Source organism: Polychytrium aggregatum (assembly GCF_025602895.1).
Source record: "Polychytrium aggregatum strain JEL109 chromosome Unknown BJ171scaffold_8, whole genome shotgun sequence".
Taxonomy (NCBI): Eukaryota; Fungi; Chytridiomycota; class Chytridiomycetes; order Polychytriales; genus Polychytrium; species Polychytrium aggregatum.
This window is the reverse complement of record NW_026516210.1, coordinates 270,078-291,331: the sequence shown is the minus strand read 5'-3', so window position 1 is coordinate 291,331 and position 21,254 is coordinate 270,078. Positions and strand designations below refer to the sequence as shown.

Below are 21,254 nucleotides of genomic sequence, written 5' to 3'. Positions count from 1 at the left end.
GCAGTCTGCACAGCGGTAGACATGCCCGCATCTTGATGGGAGAGAGTGTACAGCGTGTTGAATGATGATGGGGCACATAGGCTCATTCGGACACAGACAAGAACGGCCAAGCGGGTCAAATCATTTCCCCAGGTTTCCGCTCTATGAAGTCGGTCCGGAGCAAGTCGCCGTCGCCCTCAGAAGCATGGCGCTGTTCGTTTTGCGGACTCGCCAAGCAAGCAAACACATCTCACGATCCACACAGTTTTGCAGAACATGCCCCATGCATTCTTGCAGACGCACTTCTGGTCTCGATCAGGCCACCGGCCTTCGTCACACATCTGTGGTCCTGTTCGCAGTTCATATGCCTATGCTCGACAGGCTCTTCTCGCTGGAGGCGTATTCGTCGCAAGACGGCGATCGGCAAGTGAGTGTGCCAAAGACGACTTCGGAGAGTGATTCGTTCGACTCGCTTCGTGCTTCGGGCGAGAGAGTGACCTGGCTGGGCCGGCCGACAGCCAACTGGCTCTTGGTTGGCTCAGGGTCAAGGCCACTGGGACTAGTTGCTGGCGCCGTCCTGAACTTTTCCACCACCTGATTGAGACGAAAGTCTCTCGTTCTGGCGGCTGCGATGTAGTACTTTGCCTGCTCGGCAAGGCTGGGAATCAGCATTGGCTTGAGCCCAGCTTACCATCGTTTCGGCAGCATTCGCCCTCTAGTACGCTGTCGACAGTGATAATGGCCATAGTGGTGCTTGGAACCCACCTGCAGATCCTCGTATCGCTGAATGACCGAGTCCTTTTCGACCTGCAGACTACGGATTTCGCTATTCAACTCATAGACCTGGTCGCGGAGATCTGCCACGATTTCCTCGAGGTCGCTGATCTGCCAGAGTCCAGTGCAGCAGTCAGTGTCGGTCCGAAGCTTCCAACCAGCTCCCTTCAGATACATCGCCTCACCGTCTCCTTCATCTCTTCTTCGCGGCTCTCGTGGGAATGCTCGATCGAGTCGTTCATTGCCGTCACGTAAGCAGCTGTGTCAGACACATCCACCAGCTCGGAGGAGAGATATTCGATCTTGCGACGGTTTGCATCGACCTCTCGCTCGAGCTCCTGATTCTGGAGCAGCGATCCCATGTCAGTACTGCCAGCGTGGTGCATTTGTCGCATCGGGCGAGTGGCCGCCAATGTGCAGCTCGCTCATCCAGTCTCGACTCGTAGGGTTGGTACTCCGGAGCGGATCAGGTGGGTCGCAGTTGTGTGTCAGGAAAGAGCGATATGAAGTATGGGGGATCTGCACTTCGGTAGTCGCTGACGAGTGCTCGCCATCTTAACTCACATTCTTCTCAAGAAAGGCTATCTTACGACTGTACGAGGCCTGGATGTCCTCGATCTCTTGGTTGTGGAGAGTGATCAACTGCATCGATTGGATGGCAGGGTTATCGGCAAGCCCCTGAGCACCAGCGACCCCGGCACACCTTGTTGAGATGAAGAGTCCATCCTCGTCCTCTCGTTTCTCGGTCGTCTTTGCTCCGACCTTCCTCTCCTACCTGGCTCTGCTTTCTTGCAAAATCTTCCTCCATCGAGACGACGCGCTGCATCAGCATCCGGAGTTGCTCTGGGTTGCAATTGGAAGTCAGATGCCGCCCCATGCCCGCTCTGCAGGCTGTTGGCTGCTCCTCCATCAAGAAGCGTCCGGCTATCCAGCGAGAGCCCACCTACCTTTCAGCACTTGATTTTCCTCGGCCATGTCGTCAAACTTGCCTCTCCTTTCCTCCCACTTGGCGTGAATGTTTGGCGGCATTGCGGTCGTCAGGTTAAAATCGGTTACCCACTGGAGCTAGGTCTGCTTGCTGTCTCCACGGCAGCAAAAAATTCACACCAGCGGCGCAGGGAGGTTCTGAAGGGCTCTGTATTCCCCCAAAAGCCCTGAGAGTGTGTAAGCTCTGGGCGCAAGCTTACATGTTCCCAGATTATCGATGTGTTCATCTCTGCGTCTTGGGCTACTTCTCTGGCCAGCACCGCTGTTCTGCTCTATTGGCAATATTGCAGTCGACTCGAATGGCTCTCTGCGACTACCCATCGCCGGAGAAGGCGTATATATGGAGGAGGAGGGACAATGAATGTTCTTGATCAGCGAACCATGCAGATCCAATCTGCTACTCCACTGCCGTTGACATATGTGCATGATCGAGGATCTGTCACATCGCCGCCTGAGGCAAAACAGAGCGCCGGTCTGTAACCACTCTGCCCGCTCGAATCATTCTGTTCTCAGGCAGATGTGTCGTGGGCAAGTGCGCTGGGACATGTCACGATGCCACTGCATCATTTCTGGAGAGCACTAGAAACAGCAAACTAAACAGCACCAGCCACAGTGCCAGTTGCAAGGATTGTGCTAGAACCGCAAATATGGTGGTGTATTGATGAAAGACAGTTTTGTGGATATGGCGTAAAGGGAGGAAGGCGAGCATGCGGGTTTGGTGCAAGGTGATGCGGGCTATGAGCCAGGGTCGCTGGGCAAAAGACGAGGGGCGAGGGGCGAGGAGCAAGGACCAAGCTCGGCTGCCTCTAGATGCCAGAAAATCCCCGAGTCGCAAGAGCCGCTCGTGAGTTCAGATGGGCCTGCGCCGGTGCAGATTGTCGGATTCGAGTTTGGAGGAAGCAGAGGACGAGGCGAGCGATGGCCAACAGCAGCGTTAGTCGATTGTATCGACAGCACCACATGCCCAATGTCCCAGATAATTTCCTCGAGACGCTAGTCGCCCCTCACAGCCACGCCATTGCCCCCCCCCCGATACATACCTGGCACAGGCTGATCAGGAAGAGAATCAGATACAGCGCGGCCGCCATGAAGCAAGCATGCCCAACGGCCTGGGGATCCGACGGAACCTTGTCGGGCTTTCCTTCCACCAGCTCGTCGACTTCGGCTTGGTACAAGAAGCCCAGGATAACCTTAGAGCGCGAGATTGATTTGTTCAGGATCGATTGGGGCACGTTAGAGAATATCCCGATTGATCCTGGCACCAACCGCCCGCTTGTCGATCCACCTGTTCATCGGAGAACAGAAGCAGACACCAGAGGGCGGCATATGCGGGGGCAATCAAGTAACGGGAATGCTATTCGTCGGAGCTGCTGCCTCGAACAACGCATGGCGCTTCCTTGATATCCCATGTATTTGCGGCGCCGATGCCACAGGCTCTCCGCTGATATCGGCCGCATGCCCTACCAGAAAGACACCGCCGAACGCGCTGATGATGGTGCACATCACCGAGTTGGCCTGGGAGCAGAAGATGAGACCCATGGCGACGATACTGCAGCGCGGGGATGGGTGTGTCGTAGCGGAACGGAGGCGTCTGGGCTAAGGAAGCGGGCCAGGCGGGGCTGAGGTGGGCTGGGATGAGTTAGACAGCTCTGTCGGAGGCAAAGATGGCGCTCAAGATGAAAACTCGGCCAGCCCCAGAGAAGGCCCAGGGCAGTGCGACGTCATTGGTCACGTGGACGCAACCGGGACGGAAGCCAGGGCGGACCGAGGCCGCTGGTGAGACGATACGAGCCGGGCGTGTCCGGCAGGGTGTATGGAATCGATGCATTTGGTTGTAAGCGAGAGATTTTGTATTGCATTTGATACAGCTCTGTGAACAGACAGATGCTCTGCCGCTCACGGAAGACAGCGACCAAAGCCTGCCTTGCCACGACGCAAGGGCGGCCAGGGCAGTCGGAAAACACCAACGATCGGCTGCCGGAGAACGATTTGGGCGAGGTAGGGTGAAGCGGGCATCACTTGCGGTTCTTGAGAAGCGTGATTCTCTCACATATGTCATCTGCAGCAGCAGCAATGGTACGTGGTCAGTCGATAAAGTCAGTTCGAACCAGAGAGGAGAGAGCTTTGCATCGCAGATGGATGCTTTCCCAACACGCACGGAATACATACGAGCTTCCTTCGGCGACATGGCCTCGAACTCATGGCCCTTTGGATCGCCGCTGGGACCTCGGCTTGCCACAAATTTGAACACAGGGCTGTTGACCGAGACTTGTTTGCACGAGATTACGTCGGCAACCGAGTAGGAGAGCTGTACGGAAGAGAGGAAGACAGTCGAATGAGCCACTGACCTGAAGCAGGATGCCACGGAACCATATGCGACCATCGGAGTCGATCTGTCGGGCGACTGCAAAGCAACACCCAGCTGCGGTACTGCTCCCGCCTTACCGTCTTTGTTCGGTTGAGAATGCTCCGGTTCTCCGCCGATAGGATATAAATATGGTCGCCATCGATAGTAAAGTCTCGCTCGTAGCGCGCCCCGACAAAGTTTTTGTAGTAGACCGAATATCGCTGCCAGGTGAGGTCAGATGGAGAGGATTTAGATATCGGCTCTTGTGGGCTGCATCGTCCATATCGACAACAAGCACACCGACAGCAAACGGTAATACTCTGCCGACGAGCGAAGCTGCCCCTCACCTTAAACTCGTCGCCGCGCAAGTCGAAAGCGTCGACGGTGTCGGCGTCGTTAGCCTGTTCTTGGGAGGCGCCAAAGATATCGCCGGCTGTGTCGGAGCATAAGGGATGCGGGTGAGTAAAACCAAAGCCACAGGAACCCGGGCAAGCTCGAGCGCAGAGCCCGGTGGATACATTTCGGGCAGGCCTCTTCATAAACTCTGCAAAAATAGTAAAAGCGTGCGGTCTCACGCAGCCATCGGGTGCGCCGCTCTCCACCCAAGTGCGCAACTTTGGGGACAGCTATACCTCCTCCGTAACGCTTGTGGACACCAAACTCGGTAATTTGCGCCTCCTCGAGGGTAATATCCATCGGCAGCAGCGTTTTGTTGTCGACCAGCTTCAGTACATACTCCTTGGGGTCGTACTTCCATTTGCGGCAAATGTAGTCGAACACATCCTTGATGAGCATGTTGGATGCGAAAGGGATCGTCGTTGTCTGCTTGACGGTCAGCGTGGAGTACAGGTTGACTTTGAGGAACGTCTTCTTGGTCGAGGGCGCGGTCGTTGTTCCCGTTGTTGCGACTTCCTGCTTTTTGGGTGCTTTAGGGATGGGGAAAAGTCGAGATTGCGCCAGAGTTAGTTCTGGTGCTGCCGGGCGGCATACATTTGGGCTTCTAGCTATTCCGAATCGGTGGAGGTACTCACCAGGCCGCTTGTCTGAGACGCACAGCTCAAACTGCATCGACCCAAAGGAGGCAATCTTGCGGGTCAGATCAAGAGCCACTATCGGAGAGCAGAGCCGGGTTTTGGTGTTAGTGCTGTAGCCACCCGATGCTCCTCCACGACTCCGTCGTTGCATCTGAGCTTGGCTGATATTGCGAGGCAGAGGTTGCAGCGAATGCGGTTCTGCTGATGCGATATAGTTCCAGTCATGGGTACTGACCTGGAAAGTCGTCATCGATCCGGAGATACCACGCGACAATGCTGTCGAGCCCGTAGTTTTCGAACTGATCGCTGTGCTCCTCGTGGAGGACATAGAGCGTGTATCCCAGAGCTTGCTCGGTAGTAGAGTCAGGCTTGATCTGAATCAGCACCTCATCAGGCAGCGAGTGCAAGGGGCTGGATGGGATTAGGATCTCGAGTTTGAGCGAGTTCCTTTCGCCATTGGCGCGCTGTTGAACGGCGGGATTATGGAATTAGAAGTGTAGCAAGCATATGTGACGCTGCGGCTGAACGAAGTGGGAGATGGCGCCGACAATGTCGAGAAGACGAGATTCCGCGCCAACAGTACCGAGAAGGCCTCAGCGGCCGCTCCCGCGCTGTTCGACGATAGCCCCATACGACACCCAACAATGCCACAAAATGCCACAAAATGCGGCATCGATTCAGAGGCTTCGATCCGATTTGATATCTCTGGGTACCCACCAGTCCATAGAACTCGCTGAAAGGATTGTCCGAGTCGGCATTAAAGCTGAGCAGCGCACTCAGCTGCGATATTGTCTTGTGAGCAGTGGGCTTTGCTGTGTACGCGGGCTGTAGCGGCATCTTCCGGAAGGCGCTTGGTGAGAACTCCTTGGCCACGGCAGCAGTGCTTTCGGTTGCCTTGGAAGCGTCCTGGCCAGACGACACTGGTTTCTTTGCCACGGAGACCCGCGGAGGCTCTGCAGGTTGGCGAGCCCTCTCACTCGACCCCTGGGTTTCAGTCGGGCCCTTGTGGACATTGAAGCTCCGAATGGCCTCCACTTCCTCCTCAATATCGCGACGCTCGCCTTCGTCATCGTCAGAGTCGCTGTCGTGAGCACTGGCAACGGATATCAAAATGATGAGTTCCGAGAACGAGAATACAGCACAGCCTGATGAATCGGCAGTTCGTTGCTAGAAGCAAAGCAGTATGGAGCTTACACATTCGCCTTTGCAGCGTTTGACTCGAGAGCCTCGGAGGGCAGCGCAGATGCTGGAGCATCGGGGACGAGGCTCTGGGCCTCCTCGGGCGCCTGGCTATCAGGGTGCTCCGACCGTACTCCGTGCTCCGGAGCCCTTGACGGTGCCTGAGTGTTTGTGATGCTCGCAATGTTCTGAGCGTTTCCAAGTTGCCGCGGACTAGAGCCGGCAGACTCGCCTGGTGTCGACGGCTGTGCAGAGGGCACTCGGAAGTAGTTTGGGCGGATGGTTTTGCGAGACTTGAGCGGCTGGTCTGAGCCAGCAACCGGCTCCAAGTCGCCCTCGCCTGTGGGCTTCGACACCGGCTTGGGCTGGGTCACCGATATCCGACCGATGATTTTGTTCTTGACGTCGTCCTGGGCCCGATCCTCCTGCCTGGCTTCGTCGTCGTCGTCGCCATCGTCGCTGCTGTCTTCGTGGAAGGGGCTCCAGTGTTGCTGCTCGCGCAGCTTGTCCTGCTCCGTATCTCGCTTTTCCTTTTCGCTCAGATAGAGTTGGTATCGCTGCTCCTGCAGGATCCGCTGATGGCTCTGGAGCTCGCGCTGCTGCTGCATGCGCTTCTCGAGCTCCGCTCTGCGTGCCTTTTCGACGTCGGACGGGTCCAGAGCAAAGTCGAGCGGGTCCTGGGTGAACTTTCCGATGCTCTTGGCAATGACCTTGCGTTCGTTGACGCTGAGTCTACGTCGATCGATCGGCTCGAGAAACTCGTCGGACGAAGCCTCGGGGAATTCAGCAAGCACATAGGGGTTTGTTGTAGCTGTGGTATTGACGATGCGAGCCGAGATGGGATCATTTTCCAGCAGCAGTGAGATGCGCATCGAGTATATCTGCGACGAGCCCAAGAGACGGGCAATCAGTCTGAGGCGACGTAGCGGCATTGGCGAGCGAATCTTGAAGACGATGCGTCAAGAGATGACTGGGCGCTGGCGAGAAACACCTCACGGATAGACAACTCTCATTTTCTCGGAGACGCAGCTCTATTCCCGGAGATAGATAGTGGGCCTCGGCGGCCGGTCTCCGGTTGTCGGCCATACTCACGATATAATCGGGGTCTGTGATGAGGGCCATGCTGACGACGGAGCTAGCGGTGAGCTGTCGAATGTGCCCGGTGCTACAGGTAACTGGAAGAAGAGCCGCAAGGCCGAATAGCGCCGCTGATGATGGGGGCGAGCAGGCTGGACGGCGCTGCAGGAGAAGAATCTGCGATGTGCGGCTGGATGAGGCAAGAAACGGCCAGGGACAGATTCGCGCGAGGGCCTGGCTCGACACTCCAGGGCATCACCCACCCCCCCCCATCAACCAAGGCTCAGCCATGACAGACAACCACAGGCAGTGACCGCCCCGGACAAGAGCGCCCGGGTGCTTCGTCTGGTTTTTATTCTGTGTGCTTTGCCAGGTAGTCGAGGGTGCTCGGAGCAACCCCGAAAGTAGGCGGCAGCGGAATGTGCTGCTCGAAACAGAGCACTCGGACGAGGGCTGCGTGGTGGATTGCATGGTTTGTCGCCTGGCCACATGGGAGAAATCGATCGGTTGAGCAGCCACGGACAAGATCACCTCGCTGCTGTATGAACTCTCTAATCGCACAGGACAACCGGCAGTTCAGCTGGGCGCCGTCGGAGAGAACCAGAATATGGCGCACGGGAAGCGACAGAGCGGCGATTGCGCAAACCGACGGAATGAAGAGCGGATACGTACGAACCAGAGCTCTCGGCCATACGTCGATAAGAGCTCGGATCTCGGTTTGTCTGGTCCGGTTTGGGCTCGAACAACGACAGGGGTCGTCAATGCGATCTGCATCTGGCACGATCTGATGAGCGTCTTGACAGAGCGAATCGCCGAGTCGGCAGCTTCGATGTTCTGCTCGGTCAGGATCTGGCGGCACGGGAAGCGAAACACACAGTCAGGATTGCAGATGGGCTGAAGGACGACTGCAAGCCAGGCTCGATCTCTGGAGGAGCTGTGAGCCGGACAATCACCGCCAGAGCGCAATCGATCGAACCTCCCGCTGCCGGCTATCGTAGTCGATGGTCCACCGGCCAGCAGGGACGTCCTTTCCGACCGGTGTGGGCATATGCTTGTATATCAGGGTAAAATGATCGAGGACATGCCGGAGATGCTTGCCGATGGTCGAATGCGGGATGATGCTGGATTTGGCGACAAGCGCATCGCTCGCAGACAACCGGATCGCCTGCAACAGGGTCTCGAACTGAGCCAGCAGTCCTATGGCCGAGTCGTGGACCAAGCAGTGTCGGAGAGCGGTCTCGTCTGCGCTGGACATACGATGCAGTCGAGATCGGGGCGAGGACGGTCGCAGACACGACCGCCGCAACAACGGCGACATGAGATCACAATCGCTGGGATGATCCGCTGGGCAGGCCATGCTCATGCGGGACCAAAGCCCTCCTGGGCGGGAGCGGCTTGGCCAGGGGCACTCGCACTTCATCTCGCCCCGTCCTGGTCCTCTGGCCGCCTTCCAGACAGAGCAGACGATGGAAGCCGTCTTCAAGCAGCTCGGCGTGATCGCCTCGGCTTCGTGGGGTGTGGCCAAACGCATCATGCCCGCTCGTCTGACCTCGCTCGCCGAGACCTCCGAGACATATGCCTTGGCCTTTGTCGAAACGGGCCAGGTCCTGGCATCGCGCTATCCGGTTCTGAAGGTAGATGCCGAGCAGAAGGGCGGCGCTGCGGACAGCGGACTCGGGCCACCAACCACTACTAACCCGCAGCTCCCGCAGTTCTTCATGTCGACGCTGCTGGCCCTGCTGGCTGTTCCTCTTGCGGTCTACGCCATTGCCATAGTGCTCCTGTTTGTTTGCGTGGTTGTTGCGGCCGTGGTAGTCGTTGCCATCTTCAGTCTGCTTGGGGCGGCATTCCTCGGTCCAGCCTTCATGCTCTCGACATGTGGGGCCATTGGTATCTCGATGCTCTACGCAGTGGCATTCAACTTTCGTCAGATCGAGGGCAAGAATCAGCCAAAGTCCAAACCCGAACGTCGCTCAGCAGCAGCGGTGACCGAGTGAGAACGCGGCCCAATCGATTCAAGTGGTTTCGGCAGAAGCGAGCGGCGATGGGAAAATGCAACGGTCTTTGATTTCTCTGCCTCTCGGGTCTCGGCGATGAGCTGCTCTTCCGGCAATGCGTCCGGTGCACAGCAGGTTTCAATGTGTTGCTTCCAAGAGACTTGCCCGATACAATGTTGTACCTAAGCACGTTCGCATACTGAAATGGAGCCATTTGAGGTTGGCGGTCCATCTATCGCTGGGCTCCGATCACATACATTCCGATCCCGCAGGCTGGCCGTCCTCCGCTCGTGCCTTGTCTTGGTTCATTCTCAAAGCTGACGTCAGGGTGCTGGGCAGAGGAAACCGCCTCCAGAAATGCAATTGATCATCCCACGCACAGGGTTGACCAAGGAGGGCTGGTGGGAAGTGGGTGACGCTGGCATCAAAGTGCGCTGAATGATGTGATCCGATTCAGGAGAAACAGGACACACTGATTTCCACTTGGATAGCCAAGTCTGAAATGGCCCGCGGTTACAGTCGGTCCAGGGGCAGTCACTTTCTGGCATGAGCGACACAATCTTACTGAACTTCCGTAGGCCCCAGTGGGCAAGCCGTGCGATTGTTTCCCGTCCTGGTTAGCAATCTCTTGGTGTGGTGCATTCACTCGACCCTCTGAACAGATCCATGGTTTCCCGATATCAAGATACTCGGCCTTCTCAAGTCGCCTGGCTTCCCGAAAATGTGAGCACACCTGTAGATCGAGTCGCTTGAATCGCCGTCGCCTAGGTGGTGTCTTTCGGGGAGCCATCTGAGGGAGAAAGCGTCCTTGATTCAGATCCAGAAACACACCACTGAATGGTCATGGCCAGCGCGCGATGTCTTGAATGACAATATTCGTCCAACGACCAAAATCCGGGGTGTCCCGTTTTTGGATCGGATGTAAGAGACAATCGGACATCAAGGGATCACCTTGGCAGTCTTCGCTTCAGCAGCCTCCAGCGAAGTCACCGGACCTCCACAATCGTCCCGCACACAATACCACGACGGTCGTGTGAGAAACGGTCCAACACTGGCACCCGATTCGATCTCAAGAGGAATTGGGTCCGAGCCACCGACGGCAGTGATGGTGGGTTTTTCCCTGATATCATTTTGGGGATATGTATTGAACTATTCAATCAGAGGCATGATTGGCAGTGACGATACCACTCGGCTCTGCATCCTGCTATGGGACAACTGTGGCCCATGGACTTTGACCACATTCGCTGCCGGACCGACGGGACACTTCCCTCTCGGCGATTTGCCTTGTGGCTTGCCTCGGCGACCATCATTCCGACGACCATCGTCCCGACGACCATCGTCTCGGCCACCACCATTTCCCAACCACATGCATCCATCAGGCAATTGCCTTCTCTGAGCAATGCTGCGTATCTTTGGGTCTCTCTTGGTTCTGTGGCTGCTCTCCATCTTGGCCGACATGGTCGATGCCGTGCATCATGGATCCGTCGCGGTCAAGGTCGGCCTCATTTACGACATTGACGATCCGATCGACTTTCCCGAGAACCCGTATCTCCTGACGGCAATGCAGATGGCTTTCAACGAAATCAACAACAGCTCGACGATCCTGCCGAGTGCGTTCATGCGCCATTGACGCTGGTGCATGCAGACCCTTTCGCGTCGCTCGTTCTCATGCAAACCTCCGTCCGTGATCGACGCCATGCTCACCCAGGACCCAATATGACCTTCATTGTGCTCGACGAGCAGATGTCACGCTACTGCCTGTCGTCGGCAGCAGCCGCGGCTCATTCAGCGACGGAATGTAATGGTTCGAAGCTCGCTCTCTCGGCCTCACATGCACTTGCTGCACTTGCTGCACCGAACTCGCCACTCACACGTGCGGCTCCTTGCCGGCGTTCGTTCCAGCGTCAGTCTCCTCGATATGATACAAAACGACGGCATCAATGCCGTGATCGGAGACACAACCAGCGAGGTGGGATTGCGTCCGCCCACGACGCTCTGTGCAAATCTCGTTGGATCATCGACTCACGCCTCTGCCATGTCTTCAGCAAAGCGAATACGAAGCAACCATATCCAGCTTCTATGATGTGAGTCTCGCTCTTCAGAGACCCGGCGACTGATCTGCCTGTTGCTTACTGACCTCGCTGCCCATCAACAGATCCTCCACATCGGTCTGTTCACCTCCGCAACCATACTCACCAACAGGACAGCATACCCGGTACGGTTCCAGCCGCACGCAGCCTGACTGCTTGATGGCCCGATGTCCCGATGTCCCGATGGCTCGGTGGTTGCCTCACAGGAGTGATCCCACAGGGGCCGTCTAACGCAATAGCCGTCTCACCGAGTTGTGCTCGCAGACCTATCTCTCTCTTGTTGAGCCCAGCATATACTATCTCCAAGCACTATTCGCCTTTGCCAGAGCCATGGGGTGGCGATCGGTATGCACCGTGTTGTTGAACAGAGCTGGGGTGCCGTGAGTGATCCGAGTGTTCCAACTGTCCGAGTGGTCTCGCCTCGGGGGTGAATCTCTCGTGTCGGCCGACTGATCTGCTCATCCGGCAACTCACAATCAGGTGGCTCTAATGTACAGTCGTGAGCCATTTGGAACCACGGGTAAGCATGCCAGTGAACCAGCCGCTGCAAATGTCGTCTCGATCTGTGGGTCGTATCGAGTTTCCGAGCAGAGTGGATTGCCAGAGCCGAATCATGTTCACGAGCACGGACGATTGGGACACGCCACATTCACCCATGCGTCATGTCCTGCAGCAAGGGACGATGCCAAGTCCGTCGCCAACGCAATGGGATTCAATATCGTTCTCGAGCAGGTGGGAACTGAACCCGAGCCGGTGGAGCGACGGACAGGGGGGCACTGGTCTGGCCTGGATCTCTGGGCCGGGATCTGGGCTCTGTCAAACAACCCCGAGTGCCCAGTCCCAGAGTACCCACAGTCCACTGCCTGACTGCCTGGCTGCCTGACTGCCTGACTGCCTGACTGCTTCATGACCCGCAATCGCCACTAGGGATTCTACGGACCCACTCAAGGGAACCGCTCCGACCTGGCCATTCCTCTCGAGAATCTCCAAAAGTCAAGGGCAAAGATCATCATCGTCTGCGCCATCGCCCAGTACACATCCGATCTCTACTACATGGCATATGAGCGCGGCTTGGTGGGCCCAACATATGTCTGGATGGTCAGTGGCGCCGTCGGCCCGATGTCGGTGTTGCTGAGCGGGGTCGTCCAGGATGCCTTCCCAGGTGCTCACACCGAACCATGCAGGGCCTCAACATCCCGTACTACAGTTTTTTGAATGTCTCGTGGTTCAGCGGTGATCCGATACAAGCGGCACAGGGCTACATGTATCGTACGTACGTTCTGTCAGCATCCGTGTTCGCAGATGGCTCGGCACTGTTGCCTTATGATGTCGTGCTGATGGAACGCACCATTTACTGATCTCAGCCTTCCATGGTCGCTATAACCCTCAGCCTCTCCGAATGTCACGAACGGAGTCGGGTACAACGAGTTCAGCAACAAATGGAACAGCATGTCGCTCCAGAACGCAACCATGTATCCGCTGTTAGCGAGTGACGAATGGGATTGGGGCGTTCGGTATGATGTCGAACCAGTTGTGCACATGTCGCAGAGCCGATGATCCGATCCCGCTCCCACTCTGTCGTTGAGTGAATCGGTGCAATTGCCATCTTTCTCATGCGAACAAACAACCTCCCATCCGTCTCAAGAGGGGTTTACGACGCCGCTTACATCATGGCGCTGGCATGGGTAATACTCTGACGGCACAGTCGTGCACAATCGTGCACCGTTGTGCACAGTCATGGAACGGTGGACACTCAGCAGCGAATCTGCGACTGCTCACCTCCCTGTCGACGGTTGTCTCACAGACCAACCTCACTCGGATCTACCCGGACACCCCGTTCCTGCAGCTGCTGGCGACCAACTCGACGTATCCCTTGCGCGCCGTTGGTGATCTGATCTACGACGGCGCATCGGGATACTCAATCTTCAATGCCAATGGAATCGTGGAGGTCGGTGGTCGAGATCGTTGTTGGACTTGGTCCGATGCTTCCTCTGGCAGAGGCAGTGCTCTGTCCGCCCAGCCGGGTCGGTAATGATGATGATTAGCGGGCTTGAGTGTTTATTGCTATAACAGCTCCGCCATCACCATCTGTAGAGACCGTATGCGATCATTTCTCTTGTGTGCCAAAACGACACGATGAATTATGATTACGTGGCATACTACGAAAACGACGAGATCATCACAGACTGTCACACGTGTCAATACTACAACTTTGATGGCTCAACCAAGGTGAGTCATCCAAGGCGGCTCATCAAAGGTGGATGCGGAAAGGTGGCCACCCCTGAGACTGGTGTCTGGGCCGTGGTTGCTGATGGGCCGCATCGCTCTTGGCAGGCCACTGCTAACATCCCGGTCCATGCTCTGCGGCGGTGCATCGACGACACACCTGCTGTTCACAACTCGCTCGGATGTCCAGGTTCCCTCCGACTCGCTCTTTGAAGGTGAGGGCCGACGCCGTCGCTCGCCGATGCACCACGTCCACAGACTAACTCCTCAGACTAACTCCGCGGACCACTCCACGGATCACTCCATGGACCACCTCACGGACCCGCTTCAGTGTGTCCGCCTGGATGGCAGTCGTATTCCAGTGAAGTGGTGTCGCAGCTCTGTGTCCCATGTCCTGAGGGTATGCCTGGACTGCCTCGCACTCGGAAGATAAAGCTCTCGACGAAACGCAGACAGCACCCGCATCGCTGCGGATGGTCGACACATAGACTCTGCAGATAGTCGACACATTGACCCTGCTGGTGCTCACAGATCGAATCCATTGCCACAGGAACATACAATCTGAACTCCAATTCGACCTGCAAGCCCTGTCCTGTTGGCGCGGTGTGCCAGAGTGGCAGCATCATGATCGCCAAGGGCTATTGGTACAACGCAAATGCCTCGGCAATCGATTCCGCATTCTATCTGTGCGATGCAACCGCAAACTGTGAGCTCGTTGGTGCCCCACGGCCGCTGCTGGCATGCTGCTGGTGCGATCTCGATGGTGCAGATACTCACAATTCTGCCTTGAACAGGCTGTCCAAACGCATGTCCGATCGGTGGTGGAAACCAGTGCATCCACGAACACAGCGGAGTGTATGTATCGGCAGGGACTCGATCGAGATGGCGCTGGGAACACGAGGGAGGTTGGGTCGGTGGTATGGTCGCTGATGTGATGGATTGGATCGGTGATACGGTCGCTGCTTTGAGGGTCGATGACAGAGTGGAAGTGAACAGCAGCACATCCACGCACAGCAGCACATCCGTGCAGATGCAACCAACGGCGATGGCGACAACGACGGCTGACAGCTCGGGACTCTCCAGGCTCTGTTCGCAGTGTCCCAGCGGCCAGTACGAATGGGGTGGCCAATGCACCCACTGCGACAGCCTCGGCAGCAACATTGCTGTCGGAGTCGCGGCATTTGTTGCTATTTTCGTTGTCGTCTGCATCCTGTGTGTGATTCCAACATCCAAGGAGGGATTTCTGGTCGACCTGGTAAGCATTCGTGTTGCGAGTATGCGGCGAGTATGCGGCGAGTATGCGGCGAGTATGCTGCGAGTATGCTGCGAGTATGCGGCAAGAGCGGCAAGAACATCGCCGTGGACCCTGCGGCGACTGGCTGTCTGGCAAGGATGGACATGCTCCATGAACTCACGCCGTCTCTGCATCCATCTCAGATATTTGTGTACCAGGTTGCCTACCTCCTGGACTTTGACCACACAACGGCCCTGTCTCGAGCCCTGGCGTTTCTGACCCTGAGCTTGAACATCCAAAGTGGCGGAAATGGATGCATCCTCCCACTCGACCAGTTTGCCAAAATGATCTCGGCCTATGTGATGGTGATGGCGATGGTCGTCTGCCTGGGACTGTGGCATGTTCTGATCCAAGTGCTCAGGAGTCCGAATCGAGGCCCGCTGGCCAGGAGGGCCTGGAAGACGATAGTTCGGTGGTTTTCGTACCTCGACACCAGCTTCAAACACTCGCTGACTCGATCGGTCATCGTCTTGGCGCTTTTCAGCTTCAGTCTGGTGTACAGCACAGGTGAGATGCCAGCACGGTCGCCGGGGGAGCGTGGTCGAGTGAGCAATGTCGACGAGGGAGTGGTTTCGACGGGTGAATCGAATGGGTCAGTGCTTTGAATGGGTCAGCACTTTGAATGTGTCGGTGCTTGCATGAGGCGATGAACTGACCAGTGCTCTCCAGCCGTGACGATCCTGTCCTGTCGGGCCATCGAGGGGTTTCCATCGGTCGTCTGGGACTATCCGTCGGTCCAGGTGCGTTGCCGCTGCTTGCCGTTGCTTGCCGTTGCTTGCCGTTGCTTGCCGTTGCTTGCCGTTGCTTGCTGCTGGAGTGGAGGCAGTGCGTTTGAATCGGGTCACTCTGGAGTCGGACTGATCTGGGATCGATTCGACTCGACCCACCATGCCAACACCACTCCCACCACCACCACTCTCACCGCCACCACTGTCACCATCGGCGGATCGGATGCCAGTGTTGGACCGATTCCCACACAACCGTGGCGGTGTTGTCCGGCATCATCCTGGTCGCCCAAGTGATTGTGATCCCTGCTGCAATCTTCCGTCGGGGATTTTATCAGCGAGACAAAGAAAGGACTGCAAACAAGGCATCGACGCTCATTGTCCGTCGCAAACACAGCGAATCGAATGTGCCCTCAGTCGAATCGGAAGTAACGGATCCATTCTATGATCTGTACAGCTGCTACGTTCGACGGTATCGTTGGTGGATGTCGGTGGACCTGATAGAGCGCTCCATGATCGTCGGACTGCCGCTGCTGCTCCGTTCGACAGGAGGTGGGTATCGGCCACAATGGCGCTTGTACATGGCTCGGCGGGATGTCACATGGTCCTCGAAGATCATCCAAGACCGGCCATGGTAGTGACGCCGTATTCCCACCATCTCAGCCTACACGCCCAGATACGCAACACTTCTCATTCTGTGGATGTTTTTGCTTGTGCGGTATGCAGTATGCAGTATGCGGACGTGGCTGGGAACCGTCGCTGACACCAACAGGCATTGGCGAGACGACATGTTGGTGATGTGGTGGGGCTCGCCGACCATTGGCAGGTCGTCTGCCGCTGACATTATGCCCGACCACAGTACGTTTGTGATGCCATACAAGCTGGCGGCTGACAACGCCGTCAGAATCGTCGGATACATGGCTTTGATAGTCGTGTTTTCTCTCGAGCTTCGTCAAAAGTACCTCCTGGATCAGTATGGAATCGAATCGACTGACTCGCTGGTCGAAGAGACAATCGCAACGATCATACCCTGTGTCCTGCTGGTGCCCGTCAAGATATTCTCAAAGATACCTCCAGAGAAGAAGAGGAAGATCGGCAACACGATTCGCTCGATTCGTTTGTCTCGTGCCAAGACCATCGAAGACAGGGTGTGATGCTGGAGTGCAGCAGGCTCACGCCGAACAGGCCCGCCGATGTGTGCTCTTCACATCAACCATGGTTTTCAGCGCAGTGATCTGCAGGCTGCAGTGGGTCGGCCGTGTGATTGTTCCCTGTCCCGACTGCCGCTTTGCAGAGCAGCCTTGATATATACTATGCATTCGATCCTCTGGATAGCTCTGTACAATTGCAATTGCCGTGCAATAGGGAATTGCGATGTAGAGGTGGCACGCAACATACTCAATCGTGCGCGGGGCGACTGTGGAGGTCCAGTAGTTTCACCGGATGCTGCCAAGTGAGGGCTGCCAAAGTGAAGGCTGTCGAGATGATCCATTGATGGACGATTGCCTCTTGGGCGCAGGCCATCACGCACTACTGAGTGTCAAGATCGTGGCCGACCAATGTGGCTCCAATCAATGGCTACGCTCCCAGGGACAATCTGGGCCAACGGATTCGCCGGCATCCCTGGGCTCCGTTGATCCGAAAGAAGCCAGGCGTCCCGCCTTGCCCTCATCTCCTCTGCATGTCCCATTTCCCTCCGGATTGCACATTTCGCCAGGAATGTCGGACACGCCCACGAAGGCTGCGGAAGCAGCCAGTCCTCAGGAACTGCGGTACCCCGCCCTCTCCTTTGAAAATGCAACGGCCAGAAGCATCGACACATCGTGGACAGCGCCAAGCATGGCGGTCGGCTCGCCGAAATCCCCCACTGGGAAGGTCGATACCGTTTTCTACCAGCTGTCAAGGTCGGAGGGGTCAAGCTACGAGTATTCGCTCGCGTACGAGGGAGCTGATCAGAAGGTGACCGTGGCGGGACTCAATCCACTGACGACCTACACGTTCAAGCTCAAATTCCGGTTTTCCGAGGCAGAAGAGTGGCACAAAACGTCGGTCGAAGGCTCGGCATCGACGACAGGTGCGTCGTGGCCTTCGTTCTCGCGTGTGCTGATGAGTGGTTTCCAGAGCGAGCAAAGGCCAGAGGGCGCTGCCCTTCCGATCTATTCGTGGTCGAGACGATGTCGGGGAGAAGTGGATCGATGATGCTCTCGATTAACACCGTCCACCTATACCGCTGGCGCCTTCCGGCGTATTCGTGTGCTGCTGGCTGCGATCGACCGCCTCTCGCTCGGGCAGACGAGAATCTGGTCACCAAGGTTACGACACAGCTTCTGCGGGCGATTCAAGACAACAACGACTCTGCTGTGAGCCAGATCCTCTTCCAGCATTCCAAAATCATCAATCTCGATTCGCGGGACAAGTACGGCAAGACGCTGCTGATGGTGAGCGTTCCCACCAGAGCGTAAGCCGGCGCGTGGGAAGCGATGCAGACCAGGCCGAGATGGTGCTGGATGTCCCAGCCCGATGGGCCCGGATGCGGGAGGAAAGCGGCGGTTGGCTAATCATGCAGATTCACTTGCGTGCACTCAGGTTGCCTGCCAGAACCCCAACACCGCAGTGGTGACCACCCTGCTCCGATACGGCGCCAGCACGATCTCGACAACGCAGAGCGGCAAAACCGCGCTCTCGCTGGCAGTCACCTACGACAACCTCAAGGCCGTCCAGATGCTGATTGACTATGGCGTCGACGTCAACTCGGTGGACCAGGGCGGCTCGACACCGCTCATGTGGGCCTGCGACAACGCCAATTCCAACAAGCACGGCTTCCAGATCATCGATGCCCTCGTCAAGGCCGGGGCGCGGATCGATGCCGAGGACGGCACGGGCCAGACGGCGTTCGATCGCTTGTGCTTTTCCTCCGGCAACGTCATGGCCGCCCGTTTGCTTCTGCAGAGCGGCGCCAAGCTGATCCAGTACCCTGATCGCAAGCACAGTATGACTTCGCTGATGAGTGCCGCCCTCAACAACCACCGCGAACTCTGCCGGGAGCTCATGTATCAGTGGAACGCGGATCCCTTTGCCACGACCGAGCATGGATACACTGCCAAGAGCTTTGCCGAAAGCAAGGAAAACACAGTGGTGGTGGAGCTGCTGTTCCAGCGCATGAGGCAGCTGGAAGCAGATATGGCCAAGGAGAAGCGCGAGTCGGATCTGTCCTTCATGGCGCCACGAGCCAGTACAAATGCCAAGTCGGGGACGTCGGCTGGGATGGGCGGCTGAGGGTTCCGCCGCTGCACGACGACTCCAAGCGAGGTCGGGGAGCTTTCGAGTGCTCTGCGTGAGATGGCATGAGCTCAGCGATCGGAACAAAGGCAATATATCTCATCCAAAGGAAACAGAGGATACGGCCATCCAGATTGATTTGTTGATTGTGGTGCAGAGCCCACCAACTGGCCCGTTTGCTCGCCACCACTGCTTCCTCAGGCCGGCATTGAATGCTGGTGATGATGATGATGATGATGATGATGATGATGATGATGATGATGGTGGTGGTGGTATTAATATGATAGTATTAATTACAGCGTATTCGGGGAGGACGGGAGGCATCCACATGTTCTACACAAGGGTGCTATGGGTTGAGAAAGTGTGCCAGAGGAGGGGCACGCTCATCAGCACCACTATGTCCTGCTGTGGTTCCCGCCTCGGTCGTCGAGTAGCTCATCCACTTGTCCCATGTCAAAGTCTTCCGTATCCAGGTCAAGGCGATCGTCGCCACCGTCATTGTCGTCATCGCGGTCGTGTGGGCCTAGTTCATGCTCGAGACTGAGTAGCGCCATTCTATAGCTTTGCTCGTCGTCATCGTCGTCCTGCAGACGGCTGTAGTTGCGGCTGCCAAAGGCCAGGTTGGTCAGGTGGTGGGTGAACTGCCGCCAGCTGCCAGAGCGGGCCGGCGGTAGTTGGAGAGAATCGGGGTCTCGGTGCCCCTGGGATGGACGCAGCAGCGCCATGACCTTGACGTAGTTGTACATTCCGATGCCAAGCAGACTGATGACCAGGCCGATGACATTGACGGCATTGAGCCGGTCGTGAAAGACAACCATGCCGGCAATGATTGTGATGATTTCCTTGAAAACCCCTGCAATCGAGAAGGTCACGACGGACGTGTGCGAGATGAGGTAGAACTCGAACATGACCATCACAAAGGCAAGGACGCCGCCCATGATCAGGATCAGGCTTGTCTGCAGCGCCGTCGCGAACTGGGCATAGAAGGGCGAGGCAAACACCGCCCCGAAGCCCTCGACGATCATGGAGGCTGCCATGAGCGAGATCGCCATGAGCGGCGCCAGCACAACCGAGGCCGCAAACGGGTTGCTCATGCCGATCGATTCCTTTTCCAGTAGGACTTGCGTCAGGGCCCAGCGCAGGCCCGATAGAACAGTCGCCAGCTGGACGAAAAAGTAGCCGAGGGCGTCGAACTTGGTCTCGTGGAGGACGGTGAGGAGAATGCCAACAAAGATGGTCAGGATGATCAGCGTCAGCTTCCAGGTGGGCTTCTCGAGGCCGAACAGAAAGGCGAACAGCAGCACAAACACGGGCGAGGCTGACTTGACCATGGTGTAGAACGTCAGGGTGATGTGCTGGACAGGGGAGGGAGGAGGCAGGTCAGGACGGCGGATCGACATGGTACAGTCAGAGACAGCCATTAGCCAAGTCGCATGAGGACGAGATCCCCTGCGTGGGTGAGGACGACTTGGAGAATGCTGCCGGCAGGTCCCATAGCCGAGCGAGCTGGCGGCTCGGGGACGCAGATGCAAATGGCACTCGAGGCGAATATCAACGACGAGACCTTGCCTTCGCCGCGCGGCCAGCAGCTTACCTGCAGACTGCTATTCGACAGCCCGATATCCAGGCCCGTTGCCATGCTGCAGGGCAGCACCCTCAAAACGTAGTCCCGCAGAGATGGGAGCCGGGTCGGCTTCATGGACGGCAGGATGCATGTCACCACCAGCAGCGAGAGCACCGACTGCATCATCATGTGGATCATGGTCGTGAAGAGCGGAAAGTGAAAGCCGTAGTGGTCCTTGGAGAGCAGGAACTTGTTGTATATCGCCAGACAGAGCGAGGTGATGTACCAGCCGAGGATCCTGTGGTGGGTGGCGAGAGCAGACAACAGGACGCACCCGATTCGCAGCGGAGGCGAGCGTCAGAGACGGTGCAGTCTCATAGCGTGACGAGACGGCCACAATAGCGGCTACAGACGAGGATCGAGGAGCCAGAGGGCTCGCTCTGGGACAAAAGCAAGAGCACGAGCAGAGCAAAGCAAGAGCAGAACGACACAATAGCCGCCAGGCGACGATCGAGGTCGACAGGGCAGCTTCCTGGCAGCCGAGCAACCCCCGGCAGTCCACGGCATCGGGTCCAGAGAAAGCGCCTTACAGTATCGCAGCAATGGCAGTCGAGCGGTAGAACTCATAGGGAGACATGTGTTGCTTGGTTCGGGGCGATGGGCGAGACGAATCAGTGGCCGAGGGCGAATGCAGCACCGAGG

General features: G+C 57.0%; 8 protein-coding genes across 8 annotated transcripts; 3 read left to right on the top strand and 5 right to left on the bottom strand.

Annotated features, from left to right (window-relative positions):
• Positions 1–196: 196 nt before the first annotated feature.
• BJ171DRAFT_493882 (uncharacterized protein) lies at positions 197–1,215 on the bottom strand. Its single transcript, XM_053109958.1, has 3 exons — positions 939–1,215; positions 745–864; positions 197–624 (listed from the first exon to the last, which is right to left on the bottom strand). The coding sequence occupies exons 1-3, from the start codon at positions 1,146–1,148 to the stop codon at positions 340–342; spliced, it is 615 nt and encodes a 204-aa protein (XP_052969283.1). The 5' UTR covers positions 1,149–1,215; the 3' UTR covers positions 197–339.
• A 1,157-nt stretch (positions 1,216–2,372) lies between these two features.
• On the bottom strand, positions 2,373–3,404 carry BJ171DRAFT_596781 (uncharacterized protein). Its single transcript, XM_053114705.1, has 3 exons — positions 3,205–3,404; positions 2,781–2,930; positions 2,373–2,600 (listed from the first exon to the last, which is right to left on the bottom strand). Exons 1-3 carry the CDS (start codon positions 3,277–3,279, stop codon positions 2,547–2,549), a joined length of 279 nt encoding a protein of 92 aa, XP_052969282.1. The 5' UTR covers positions 3,280–3,404; the 3' UTR covers positions 2,373–2,546.
• Positions 3,405–3,569: 165 nt separating this feature from the next.
• On the bottom strand, positions 3,570–7,578 carry BJ171DRAFT_566035 (uncharacterized protein). The gene is made up of 11 exons (XM_053113381.1): positions 7,393–7,578; positions 6,316–7,181; positions 5,839–6,214; positions 5,357–5,585; positions 5,119–5,196; positions 4,720–5,013; positions 4,435–4,520; positions 4,186–4,308; positions 4,089–4,133; positions 3,910–4,048; positions 3,570–3,799 (listed from the first exon to the last, which is right to left on the bottom strand). Exons 1-11 carry the CDS (start codon positions 7,420–7,422, stop codon positions 3,756–3,758), a joined length of 2,310 nt encoding a protein of 769 aa, XP_052969281.1. The 5' UTR covers positions 7,423–7,578; the 3' UTR covers positions 3,570–3,755.
• A 107-nt stretch (positions 7,579–7,685) lies between these two features.
• Positions 7,686–8,653, bottom strand: BJ171DRAFT_493873 (uncharacterized protein). The gene is made up of 3 exons (XM_053109957.1): positions 8,354–8,653; positions 8,050–8,226; positions 7,686–7,858 (listed from the first exon to the last, which is right to left on the bottom strand). Exons 1-3 carry the CDS (start codon positions 8,630–8,632, stop codon positions 7,730–7,732), a joined length of 585 nt encoding a protein of 194 aa, XP_052969280.1. The 5' UTR covers positions 8,633–8,653; the 3' UTR covers positions 7,686–7,729.
• A 76-nt stretch (positions 8,654–8,729) lies between these two features.
• On the top strand, positions 8,730–9,668 carry BJ171DRAFT_566034 (uncharacterized protein; the record flags this gene model as incomplete). Its single annotated transcript, XM_053113380.1, has 2 exons — positions 8,730–9,011; positions 9,090–9,668. The coding sequence occupies 2 exons, from the start codon at positions 8,733–8,735 to the stop codon at positions 9,372–9,374; spliced, it is 564 nt and encodes a 187-aa protein (XP_052969279.1). The 3' UTR covers positions 9,375–9,668.
• A 2,330-nt stretch (positions 9,669–11,998) lies between these two features.
• On the top strand, positions 11,999–17,054 carry BJ171DRAFT_493869 (uncharacterized protein). The gene is made up of 17 exons (XM_053109956.1): positions 11,999–12,196; positions 12,392–12,562; positions 12,649–12,733; positions 12,855–12,978; positions 13,110–13,149; positions 13,269–13,412; positions 13,559–13,693; positions 13,881–13,905; positions 14,022–14,090; positions 14,241–14,396; positions 14,485–14,545; positions 14,774–14,945; positions 15,128–15,491; positions 15,654–15,724; positions 15,943–16,261; positions 16,373–16,427; positions 16,569–17,054. Exons 1-17 carry the CDS (start codon positions 12,170–12,172, stop codon positions 16,861–16,863), a joined length of 2,313 nt encoding a protein of 770 aa, XP_052969278.1. The 5' UTR covers positions 11,999–12,169; the 3' UTR covers positions 16,864–17,054.
• A 374-nt stretch (positions 17,055–17,428) lies between these two features.
• Positions 17,429–19,071, top strand: BJ171DRAFT_596778 (ankyrin repeat-containing domain protein; the record flags this gene model as incomplete). The annotated part of the gene is made up of 3 exons (XM_053114704.1): positions 17,429–17,783; positions 18,002–18,147; positions 18,296–19,071. The coding sequence occupies 3 exons, from the start codon at positions 17,429–17,431 to the stop codon at positions 18,983–18,985; spliced, it is 1,191 nt and encodes a 396-aa protein (XP_052969277.1). The 3' UTR covers positions 18,986–19,071.
• Positions 19,072–19,383: 312 nt separating this feature from the next.
• Positions 19,384–20,849, bottom strand: BJ171DRAFT_420930 (triose-phosphate transporter family-domain-containing protein; the record flags this gene model as incomplete). The annotated part of the gene is made up of 2 exons (XM_053107464.1): positions 19,384–20,343; positions 20,583–20,849. Coding segments are annotated over 2 exons (1,227 nt in total), but the record flags the coding sequence as incomplete, so codon positions are not given.
• Between the last annotated feature and the right edge of the window lie 405 nt (positions 20,850–21,254).